The 13,079-nt window shown below is 46.8% G+C and overlaps 1 protein-coding gene across 2 annotated transcripts in view; it reads right to left on the bottom strand.

Annotated features, from left to right (window-relative positions):
* LOC146196492 (uncharacterized) overlaps positions 1–13,079 on the bottom strand; it is an 84,569-nt gene that overhangs the window by 11,819 nt on the left and 59,671 nt on the right. For both annotated transcript variants that reach the window (XM_084598248.1, XM_084598247.1), the window contains exons 2-4: positions 7,210–7,411; positions 4,424–4,486; positions 3,096–3,245 (exon numbers count right to left, since the gene is read on the bottom strand). In XM_084598248.1, coding sequence (XP_084454374.1) covers positions 3,096–3,245; positions 4,424–4,486; positions 7,210–7,411 — 415 coding nt within the window. The remainder of the gene's footprint in view (positions 1–3,095; positions 3,246–4,423; positions 4,487–7,209; positions 7,412–13,079) is intronic.

Raw genomic sequence — 13,079 nt, 5'->3', positions numbered from 1 at the left:
ATGCAAATCTGTTATTTATAACTTTCCATCAAGCAGCTTTTAACTTGTTCACAAGTTTCTGTCAACTGAGGCACCTCTGCAATATTTTCAGTGCGAATAGCGCCATAGATACTCTTGGCTTGAGTGCTGACACAGGAGGTTGCAGCTACTTCTTTCAATCTGTCAACCAAGAACAGTGTTATTTTCTTCAAGTTAATTTTAATTTTACATTTAGACAATTTGACAAGAAATTTTGTATACAAGCAGTTTATAATCGGTAAATTTCTGACTGGCTTGCGAGCATTATAATCATCATCGTGGCTCTTATAGAAACAGGCGCACTAACTCTGAAAGTAATGCCATTAACATACTTAAAGCCTTAAGCATTTACTGTCACTTTTGTCACATGTGTGGTAAAGAATTTGGTGAAGGTAACTCAAACTTTAGTTTGAAATTACATTCAGCTTCATTATGAAATTGTCTTGTTATGCAATAAATTTTGCGCTGAGCTATGGCTGATGATAATGATAAAAACATTTACTATTGCACAAGGTTATTTTGTTGCATCCAAGAAAAAAGCACTGTGTAGCACTTAACTCTCATTTCCACCTAGAGGCATAGTGCGTGCTTTGACATTAAAGAGTATGTGCTCGTGTCGAGAGGTTAGGCAAAATATGTTCTTTTTTTATATACTTTTTGCTTTTGAAAATGCAGGTTACAGAGCAGCATCATCTCCTGAATTAATGACATTCAAGTTGGACTGTGGTGGCTTGACATTAACACATTCACTGCGGCATGGGTCATTTATTATGCATTGCAGTCTGGAATACTGGGTTACATAATGTAGCTGTGGGACAGATTTTATTGAGAATTCCTGCTCCTCAGACCTTACATTAAAATCTATCACACTTCATCATGTGACCCAGTATTCCAACCTGCACACTGTAAAAAAATCAAGAGGATAGTTAAAGTCACAATTTACTGGCTCTTTCAACAACTGCTTTCCTTTGTCACTCAAAAGCTCCTTTCCCAAGTTAACAAGCACTGGGTTGTGGCACTGTGAAACACAGTTCAACCAATTAAAACTGAATTTTTTTAATTTGGCAATCTCGGTTTCTCAATGATAGACTGTGTCTACAAACCCAACTACCGCGCCATTTAGGTGGCTTGCAATGGCAATTCCGAGGATGACATCAACCAAGACGCACAGATTTTGTTAAAACTATAACTGAGATGACTAAGGTAGTTCTAAATAAAATAGCAATGAAATGCACTAAATAAAATTGGTAATATCTATCACAGATATTACCAACAACCGTTTTTGCCCGCAGCAGCGCTGTCGATGCCGGCCGCTGCATATATAACGGCAGCATTGGTTGTGTGATTTGAAATCATTTTAAAAGCGTATCAAGCAAGATCAAACAATGAAAGTAGCTGCACTTTATTGAAAAAGAGAGAAGTAGTCTATTCTAAAATTTATATAACCAAAAATAACTGTCTTTACAACGCTCTGGTATAGACGTGAAACATGGCATTCACTTCATGTGCTGCAGGCAGCTGCCATGTTAGCTGCAATGAGAGGACACAGCGTGGCGCCACCATCTGCTCACCCCTTACTCTCTTGATCAATTTAACTGCAATTTGTGCCTTCATTACTGCCACCAAGAGGTAGGATCTAATCAATTATGCCAGTATTTTTATAGTCATCTCTGGGCGCTCCACCTTTAAGGATATGATGTGACCGCTTTTATAGGGCCATTTTTTTAACCTACACCACCTACACCAGTGCAGCAAAAATTTATTGTAGGTATAGGAGATTTGATACACTGGTGTAGCTGGTGTAGGTTAAACAAATGGCCCTAATGACTCTATCTGCCAGCTCCACATTGAGATCCTTGTTCACCTGCACGCACTTTGCTACTCACAACACACTAATCTTTTAATCTGCATCTTCATTATCTAATTAGCACTGATTAGAATACAATTTTAAGCTACCATATCATATGAAAGACCATTCAACATAGGCTAAAGCCCCACATTAACCATGTCTAATGAACGCGCCTGCGCGAACTTGGGAGCAGTGTACCTAGCTTTGGATCCTAGGGTCCTGGACGACTGAATTCTGACCTCGCCATCCCACCTCAAAGACAAAGCTCGAGTTGGCAGCTCCTGCCAGCTTGGCCATGTCATGTGGTCTTGTGACATCACCCAACCAAACGACCATTCAATTGCAGGGCCATCTCACCTGCCAAGTACCACCTGTCAAAGGCATGCTCCTGATTTCTTGCTCACAGTACTGGCAACACCGACGCCAGATTTTGTGTAGAATAGGGCATCTCACGCTATTGCATTAATCAACATTTTGACCCACCTTGCGTTGATTGTTAAGAGATATTAAACTCCGTTTACAAATTGTTTGCAGTATTATGAAAAGCAAGGGTAATGTGGGCCAGTCAGTATGACGCACACATCATGATTTTATTCCTGCCCGATTTCTTGTGCATGTTGAGATGCACTTAAGAATGCAATCACTCAATGCTCGCCATACTGATTTGCTGAGGTCACCCTTTCCTTTTGTAGTGCTGCAGTTTTTGAAACAGTGTACAGGGAGTACAGGTGTGCAAAAAAGTTTTCAAAATAAAAAAAGTGTGGCTTGAAAGCTGAACTGAGCGCGAAACAAAAGAATGTAAGCAAGTTTGTTCACTTGACTGAGATAAAAGTTTGGAGTGCGAGGACTTTTTCTCATCGGTGCAATGTGTTAGACACTAACCTTATTCCACTTTTCTTTCTTTTTTATTTTTTTCGAAGGCTTGCCATGGTGTGGCATAGAATGAGGCTTTCTTTTAACTTAAAGGAGGTCATGTAGTCTATTTTCTTAATATTGTCCATTAGCCACAAGTGTAAATGTTCCTTCTTAGTAGCTGACAGTCTAACTTCTTGTAGTCGTCTTATTGACGGCTGCATTCCTGGGCATGCCCATATAAGGTGGCGAAGATCCACCTAGGCAGCTGGTCGTGGACACTTAAGGCATATGCTCTGCACTCGACCTTCATTCCACCTTTCATTCTGGAAAAAAAAGAAAGAGGATGGGGAGAAATAACAAAGTAGACCCTCACTCGTCCCGGCGTGCGGGTCGACGATGCACTCTCCGAGGCTGGGCTGCCCGGTTAGTGGGTCCCCGACGTCTCTGGTGATGCACACCATGCCCTCGGGGCACTGTAGTGGCGCCGCCGGCGCGTACACCGGTGCCGTGCTGCACACGATGCCTGCGCAGGAGACCTCGACATAACTAATCCGTTCTGTAAAGGAGCGCTTATAAGCCGCTTCGTTATAACCGTTTTGCGTTATATCCGTGACCAACTACGTTACTTCACATTTCATGGGCTGTCGCGTCGCTTTATGTTTCCTACTTTGAAACAAACTGCCATGCGATGTTTACCACCGTGCATATATGCAGGCTTGCTGTCAAAATTCGCTGTAATTGAACACAGTACTTGATCTGAGCATTGTAGGTCTGTGCCAAGTGGGGACCTCCTTGTATTTTGGTTTTGAACACGGGAGTATTCAGAACGGGCCGTCACATCGTACCATACAGTTCTTCGATGTCGTTCTGCTTATTCCTGTCCTTGCATATGGTTGTCAACACTTCCTCTAGATTCGCGCAGACGGTTCACGTGTACAACGTGGTATAGGTACAGCGCGCTTACATCACTGCAACATTTAAAATATGCGTGTCTGTGATAAAAGAATCCGTTAATTGAGCTTGCTCTGCAAGGCGTGGTTGGGGAGCGTCGGTGAGTCAAAGTAATTAAGTGCACACATGTCAAGACCCTGATTGAGGACTGAAAAACCAAAAGTTGTACAGGGCAATAACCTCATAAAATCTCATTTAATCGCATAGAGTCTCATACGGTGCACATCATTATCATAAAATATCGTACATAATTTATGATAATGTACAAGAAACTATGAGAACGTATGCAATTATATGCGACTTGTACGTGATTTCTTATGTGAATTGAGTGAGATTGTGTGAGAAAATGTGAGGTTATTGCCCCTTACAGTTTTTTCAGTAGCCTCTGACCCGTCAGGTTAATTCCCTTCGCCGTCCAAGAGCCGTGCATGCTTCACTGGTCGTGCTACGCGCATTCATGTCGTGTATCAACAACTAACTTGGCTGCTGTTTCTGGAATGCGGCCTGGCGTACCCAGTTCGTATAAATTAACTCCGTGGCTGTGCCGGAAGGCCTCACACCTCGAGGAATGTCTTCAAAGAGCCTCCAAAGGTCTGCCGTGCACGTGTGTTTTAATTATAAATGGAGATTACGCTCCTTCACTGTTTTTTTTTTTTTTTTTCATTTGCTTGTCTGTTTTTTTTTTTTTTTGTTTTTTTTTTTCTGACATATGTGAACGCGAAGGAAGGAAAACAGCAGGTCCATCCCTACCTGTGAAGTGCTTCGGCGTATTGGTAGCGTTGCCGGGGCGAACCTGTTTCGCCCAGTCGATCACTGAAACGAAGAGAAAAAAAGACGAACGGGTCACGGTTCTCTATTGCATAATGAGAAGCCCGCGGTGACCGTGAAGCACATATGGCTGGAATAAGTTAATTATTCGCGCAATTTGCCAGCTGTTGTCTTTTACGGACACAAGTGAAGCGAAAGAAATAACCAGTTGGGAATTCTTTGAACGTAAAATTTCCGAGGTTTAAATACTGCTTTAGTGCACTGACTGGGGATTTGCAACTGACCATTTGTGGTTTATTCATATCAGTTTTTAGGATTTTAAAAATTTGATTACCTTTGGTGCATGCTGTGGTTAAACATATTTTGGCCGTCACGGTCACGAAGAGCTCCACAGCGCGAACGGGGCGGAGAAGGTCGCGTACGTAGCACATGCGATTCTGCGCGTCTAAGACGCGCGATTTTCGAAACGTGTCCGTGACGGCCAAAATTTGTTGAGCTACAGCGCTGGTAGGTAGTCGCGTAGTATAGCACTGTTACTAATATAGCGACAAGTAACGGTATTAATGGCTACTGATCTTGTGGATAAGGGACGTCACGGGCGCCATTTTGTGCTGCAGGGGTGAGCAGTGAAAGCCGGAGCAGGCGATGATAAGGCGATTAGATATGCTTGCGACCTCTCGTCAACCAATACACACCCTGTATTGGTTGACATATATCCTTCGGTCTAGTGTTGCTTTATAACTCGGCGCGACGGTTTTCAAAAGCACCATTTTTAGAGGCCTCGTATACTTCTCCGCAGCACTGCAGGCCCAGCACACGGGAAAGCAACGCGGGCTATTCACTTGCGTCGGCCGCATCACGCAACGCTAACCATATAACTCCACGGCTAGACGAGGATCTCACCGCCTTTATGGAGGATTCGGGTGCTGTTCTTAGAATCTACTGCTTTTTCTTTTCCCCGCTCGTTTTCTTCACTCCTTGTACCCATCGCTGTTTGCCTTGTAACGGGTTCCGGGACCCCGTATATCGTCAGGCCGCTGATAACAGTATTCAGCCGCGCAAAAGCCATCCAAGGAGGAAGCCTGGCGGGAAATAAATGAACCATCCAGGCCGCCACAGCCGCTCCCTCAGATGGGTGCGCGAAGGGCCCCCAAGAGGCACGCCTCCAACCCCCTTATGCTTTATGTTTGTTACACGGACAAAAAAGAGAACACAAATGAAGGGGGCACAGGATGTATCGTCCCTCCTCGCCTCCTCCCGGCTTCCATCGATATAGTGTCCCTCTAGCGGCCGCAGGACGAACAGATGGGCGCGCATGGTTTGGCTAATTGCGCACGTCTACGCACTTAATAACAGCAGCGCCGCCGCACTTTTGATCGTCACACTAAAACGAAAAATGCCGCGCCACCGGGGAAGGGGGCAGGGGACGCGACACACCGCGGTCTGTGACCGCGCTTGTACGCGCCGGCATGCGCACGCGCGAGGTGTTGCGACAAGATGTGGAGAGGGAGGAGAGATGCGGAGGGCCAGCCGTCGTCTTTTGGGGCGCCGATGACACGGAGCGAGTGGCGGCGGGGCGTGACCCAGGAAGACACCCCTTCCTGAAGCCCGTCGCCTGGCTCCCCGCAACACCCAAAATAGTGGCCATATGTATCGAGCCCGGGTGGCACTGTCATAACAAAGCGGGACGACGGCCTTCCCCTAGAGTCCCACTGCGTGGACTGGACCGGACGGGTGAACCGAATGCCACAGCACGTCGGGCTGGAACCAACACCACCTGTTGAGCAATGTACGCCATAGGTGTAAAGCATATATATTCGCCTTCTGGACGTGACGGAGCCAGCGACATGCATGGTCGCAAAGAACAGAGAAAGCCAACGAAGTTGTCGTACTGAGGGCATCAGTGCCAGGATGGTATTTGGGAACCTGTGGCATATTGTGGCAGTCACTTTTCTCAGAGGGATTTATTTTTACCTTTCTCATGCGAGAGCTGAACAGCTATCGGCGAGGAACGCAGTTGCGCAACAGATAGTGAAAGCTATACTGAAAAAATTGTATGAGGCAATAACCTCACATTTTCTCACACAGTCTCACTCAATTCACGTGAGAAATCGCATACAAGTCGCATATAATTGCGTAAGATCTTAGTTTCTTGTATATTAACATAAATTATGGAAGATATTTTATGATAATGATGTGCACCGTATGAGAGTCTATGCGATTTGATGAGATTGTGTGAGGTTATTTCCTCGTAGAGCTTTTCGTTTTTCAGTAGGGATATGATGCCTAAAGGTTGGCTAAAGGTCTGAAGAGCAGTTGGAAAGTCAGCAGCCTAGCTATATGCACGCCTGGTATGGTGCATTGCCCACAGGCAGAGTATAAAGGAGGCTATGCCACAGGTGGAGTACGGCGCTGCTGCACCACCGAAGGGTGTATTATTCCAGCATCCCTGAAGAAGTCGGCAAAGTCGTCGCCACTCGCGATGCAAATCTGCCGCTCTTAGAAAGGATTCGAGGACGTTCTACCCTTCGAGACATGAGTCTGCATACGGGAGTCCCAACGCACTCTCGAAGGACGTCCCCGGTGACGCGAACCGAGTGCACGTGCTAATAATGGCTGAGCTCCCTCGCACATTTTACGCCTGGCCAACGCCTACTCTGTGTTTTGCTCGGGCCTAGCATATTGCAGTATCCTCGACAGAATCTGCTCCGAGTTAGGATGATGTGCGCCACCCGTCCGCAGAAAGGTCGCATGAGCTAGTTATATACCTGGCGGCGGCGCCAGCTTGGGCAGGCAGGTAAAGACGCATCCGTTGAAGCAGCACCGGTGGCTGTTCCATCGGCAGTCGTCGTCACTGACGCACGGGTGGGCCCGGCACCGGGACCGGGACACTGGCACACGGGGAGCTGGGCAGTCCGCCGCGTCCGGGTTCAGCGCCAGCAGGTCGGCCAGCAACTTGGACAGCTCTGACTGCAGGATCACACGGGACCGTACTGAGTTTTTACTTAGCACTTTTGCATGCCTTTCGGCCCCTAACACCGCAGAACCGGCGGAAAAACATACCCTTTCAAGTGCGTTAATAGGCGTAAGGCTGAAATAGTTCGTGGTAAAACATTCAAAAGGATTATCTGCGTCGTATCGAGAAAAATAAATTATCGAACATGAAACAATGTGCGAATCGAACCAATGACTATGCGGGACGCTTTATTAGCACGCGGTGGGCGATTAGTCTTAAACTCGTTGAGTGGGAAGCCTTCTGTGCGCTTTGTCTATTTAATGTACTTTCTTCCGTACAAAAAAAAAAAAAAAAAAAAAAAGCACGTCTTTTGCCTTATGATTTTAATTACCTCTATTATGTCACCTCTATTGCGCGCATGTGTTTGAGTGTTTAGCAGTCGTCGTGACCCAAGGGTAGATCCAGGACACACAAAGCAAATCAACTATCTAAGAGGCCCCGTGCGTATGCAGACTGTATGCATATTTGATACGTACGCATAAAAGCGCGCCATGTGATGACCGCATTGGCGTCAAAGATTATCTTGGTCGTCTTAGAACCATAAGTGAGGAGCAGGAGGCGCAATCGGGGGCTTGCAAGCGATGCCTGCAGTGTCATCGCAAAGAAGTACAGGATGTTCCAAGATATAAAAACCACAAAGGACGTCATAAACGCGAGCAGTACGTACGGATGGTGTGAGCGCGTGTGTCAACTCCGAGCGCAGCCCACGCTCCTACGATGTCCGAGCACTGCGACGCATTATACAGCTATGCATTGCAGCATATCGGGCAACGCCCGCGCGCACGAGGAACGCATAAGTAACGCGGTCGGGAAGTGGAGAACGCGCGAAAATAAACAACTCGTGTACGTTTGCATGCGAGCACGGATTGCAGGGATATCTTGCTCGCGTGTAGGGGTGTTTAGTTAGGTGTAGTCAGGTACTATGTACGAAGGCAATGGAGAGAATTCGAATGCGGTATAAGACATGAAACAAAAAGAAAGAATGAAAGAAAGGAAAATGAAGGGGTGGGCGTGGGGGCCAGCAAAGCAGCATGTGATAAGAGAGTGCTGCCGGCGGTTGTAGTGGTATGTCATTTCCTTTTTCTTTTTTTTTTCCCCCGAGCTTGTATCGGGTTCTTCTTATCTGCCCGCCATCCTTCTGAAGTCAAGTGAGAAACACTCGTAGTCGATCAGTGTCTATATATACTAGCGCCCTACCCCCCACCACCTTGTGCTTCTTACCGCACCGGCTCCCTACTCACTTTTTACCCTACCGTATGCGTCCCGCGGCAAAAAAAGAAGAAAGAGAAAACCGTGATATCTTGACCGTTTGTCGAGGTATTATAGATACTGCATTGTGCTGAAGCTTTGAACAGGTGTAAAGCTGGGCTAAGACCATTCGACAGTCGAAACAGGACACGGCGAATTGGGCTGTGTACGGCCTGCAGATATAAAACCGCTTACAAATACACTCGACGAGGAGGAAGACGAAACAAAGCCGGTACAAAGCCGCCGTTTCACGCTTTCTTTGCAAAATGACGCTCCACTTCATCTTTCAAAGCGAAAGCCTTTGATTATGGTGAATATCTCGCGTCTGCGAGATGTGCCCGCGAGATTGTTCGAGATTCCGCGAGATGTGCCAGCGAGACGTCGCAATAGGTTCTGACGACGAAGGCAAAGAAATGAAATTAATGAAATTATAACGAGTACACAAACACGCAAGATAGAGTAAGAGGAGAAGTGGTAGACAGAAGAGTAAGAAGAGAAGAAGAAGGAAAGGCTTTCGCCATTCAGCACGCGCTCTTTCGTGTCATCCACTCTGTCAACAAAGACATTTACATACACTGCCAAAGTCCTCTTCGTGCTCTTAAAGGGGTCGTGAAACGAAAATGTAGCAGCCCAGTTGCAATTTTCCTTGCTTCAGTAAACATTAGGTATGCCTATTCCAAAATATCTCGTCGAAATATTGCTTCTGCATTTAATAATACCCGCAACTTCATATGCGGGTCAACCAAACCCCTCCCTTGACTCCCCCATAACACTGGCGGAGGTCTACTCAGCCGCCCGTACATTTACAAGAAACACTGCCCCTGGAGGAGACAAAGTCACCTACGCTATGATTAGGAACTTAAGCACCGAACATCTGCAAGACCTAACGAAGTACATCAACGAAGAACTGTGGGAGAAGGGACAGGTCCCATCAGCTTGGAGACACGCGGATATCATCACCATACCAAAGGCTGGAAAGCCACCGGCTGTGGAGAGTCTCCGTCCTATCTCCCTCACTTCTTGCCTGGGAAAACTCTATGAAAAAGTAGTCCACCTAAGGCTCCAAAATTACATCGACGAAAACAACATCTTTCCTTCCTGCATGCTGGGCTTCCGCAAGGGACTCTGCACGCAAGATGCTTTCCTCCGGATTAGGGAAGAGGTAATCAACACCATACCCCGAAAAGGCGAAAATTTCATTCTGGCACTAGATCTCAAAGGAGCATTCGACAACATTGGCCACCAAACCATATTGCAAGAATTAAACAATATCAACTGCGGAGAGAAAATTTTCAAATACGTGAAGGCTTTCCTCTCAGATCGCACAGCCACCATAGGAATTGGAGAGATCCGATCACCAAAAGTACCCATGCCGAACAAAGGTACACCGCAGGGTTCAATAATCTCTCCAATGCTATTTAACATAGCAATGATAAATTTAGCAAAAAAACTGTTGACCCGCACTGATATTGGCTTCACTTTATACGCGGACGACATCACCATCTGGGCTACTCAGGGATCCTTGGCGCAAAAAGAAGAAGCTCTGCAAGCCGCTATAGACCTAGTCGAGGAATTTGCCGGGGAGAGTGGTCTTCAATGCTCCCCAGAAAAATCCGAACTTATCAGGCTACACAGAAGAAATTACAAGTCCCCAGGAGAAATTCAGCTCTCTCTAGGAGACCAGATAATTCAAGAGAAGGACAAGATCAGAGTTTTGGGGCTGTGGTTGCAAAGCAATTTGAGAGTGGATTACACAATCAAAACACTCAAAACCACAGTCAACCAAATTTCCAGAATGATTAGAAGGGTGACCTGCCACCGGAAAGGGATGAGGGAGGAGGACACCCTACGCCTTGTACAGGCCCTGGTCGTTAGCAGAATTACCTACGGGCTCCCATATCACGAAATTAGATTCACTGATAAAAGGGCCATTGACACTATCATAAGAGGAGCCTATAAAACGGCCCTAAACCTCCCGCCAACAACATCGACGGAACGTCTTTGGGCACTCGGAGTGCACAACAACTTTGAGGAGCTCAAGGAGGCGGTTCTAGAGAGTCAGAAACAACGCCTAACAACAACGCAGGCGGGTAGGGAAATCCTGTCAAATCTAGGGCTATGGCAGGCACTAAGAACTTCTGAGATCAAATCACAAATTCCGACATCCACAAGAAACAACATCTATGTGAACCCGATACCCAGGCACATGCACCATGAGTTACAGAAGGGTCGAAGGAAAGCCAGAGTCAAATCATTGGAAAAACAATTGTCTAAAGACCCGGAAGTTGTCTACGTGGACATAGGGGCTTACGGCGAACCTGGCAAGTTCACAATAGCTGCAGTTGACCACAAGAAGAGGCCAATTATTCAGGCTTCGATCTATGCCAAGGATCCTGCGGAAGCGGAATCACTGGCAATAGCCATCACCATAAAAACACAAGACAACCAAAATAAGTCATCACACGTAGTGACGGACTCCCAACCAGCCTGCAGGGACTACCTGGCCGGAAAACCTCACAAAAGAGCGTGTGCAATATTACGTTCCATCTCCCAGACGCACACAATTACATGGACACCTGGACACGAAGGCCTAGAAGGAAATGAGGTAGCGAATGATCTAGCCCGAGCTCTTACAAACCGGGCGGATCCCCATCCCTACCTCACCCCTCTCTTAGGACCCTACGGCGACAGGCTGGAACACCTACGGTTAGAAAGAAGAATTTTCTCACCACCACACAAACACCTTCCTTCCTCGGACGCTATAGACTGGAGAAAAATACAAACAAACACATTCCCTAATCTTCAAATTTTAAATAAGATAAGCCCAACAAAATACACAAGTTACTGTCCTTGGTGCGGTGCAAGCCCCACACTCTTTCACATCTCTTGGGAATGCCAGGACAAACCTGACCCAACGTTAATAGTGCCATGCCCGACACACGAGCAGTGGGAGGCGGCCCTGACCAGCGACAACCTGGACCAGCAAGCCTGGATTATCCAGCTAGTCCGCAAGTCAGCTGCTGCCAGCGGAGCCCTGGACTAGGGGCACCGACCACCCAGCTCCTGCGAATATTTACTGATTATATGCTCATTAAAAGTTTTCTCTCTCTCTCTCTCTTGCGTTCCTGAAGCGACCATGCGACCCTGTAGGCCGGAATTAGAAGTACTCGCCTACGTCATGTTTAGCCGTTTGGAAACGCAGATATAATCATTATTTCCCATACAATAATAGGTTGCTGTTAAAGTTAGCAAATAAAAATATATTATATCAATTATTCGCTCACTCAAACGCATTTCTTCAACAATACTGTCACGTGACGCGCGGTCGGCGGCGGCGGCGGAGCAGGACGGGTGGTAAAGCTCACTTTACGGGTGGTGTCTGCTTCTCGCTGCGCTCTGGAACAGAGCGAGAGGTGACGCTCAAGTTCAGATTTTCGGTAACGAAGGCTACACCTCGCTCCGCCGGGTACTCCAAATGGCAATGGTTCCAATCTAATTTGTTGTTGTTATTTTCTTTTTCTTTTTTTGTGAACATTCGTGATGGAGCACAACGTCTTGAGCAGTCTCATACCACCGGTACAACTTGGTTGTGCGGCCGCTGCTGTAATTTTTTTTTATTATTATTCTTGGCGTCATTAAAGATACGATCTAAATACGGTTCCAGGTCAAAGAAATCGACAAGTGTGTTCAATCCGAGTGGTGGGTGGAGTGTTTCAGGAGCGGGCGCCGCGGCGCGTACTCGTATATTAGTTGCTCGCCTCGGCGCTGCATCACTGAGAATAGCGTGTCGAGCTTCGCTTCCTTTATTTCGGCCGGATGACCTGAACTATGGCACTACACGGAAAGCCGGAAACCGAAAAAAAAAAAAAAAAGGTTGCTACAATGTACTTGGGTGGCACTTTCAACCTACGCGTTGTCGCAGCTTTGCTCCCCCACCTTCCCGACGCCTCTCTCGTAACCTTTCTAAAAAAAAAAAAAAGCATACTTCCTACAACGTCTACAGTGCTCAGACTTCGCCTATTTTTCCTGTCACCGTTAGGTTCTGGGTTTAGGCGTGTTGTGCGGGTTTGAGTGCTCGCTATGCCAACCGTGTACGTCGCGATCGATTGCAGCACGGCTTCTCCGAGTGGCAGTAACGTTCGCTTTCACAAGTTTTGGCACACCGATTGGGTTCATGTGTTCGTACTACTTTCTACTGGAAGTCCTAAATGAACCTCGGCGTCATTCGAAGCCTCGGCATGGACCGGAAACGAAGAAAGCTCACCTCAAACGATGCGTCGCACCGACGCAAAACCGCTGGCCCAGTGCATTGGCAAAAAAAAAGTGTAGGTCGCGTGATAAAGGCAGTAAACGTAGTTGCGATTTGTAGCCTTA

Source organism: Amblyomma maculatum, chromosome 3 (genome assembly GCF_055883805.1).
Source record: "Amblyomma maculatum isolate TAMU_Amacu chromosome 3, ASM5588380v1, whole genome shotgun sequence".
Lineage (NCBI taxonomy): Eukaryota > Metazoa > Arthropoda > Arachnida > Ixodida > Ixodidae > Amblyomma > Amblyomma maculatum.
This window is presented reverse-complemented; position numbering and strand designations above follow the sequence as displayed.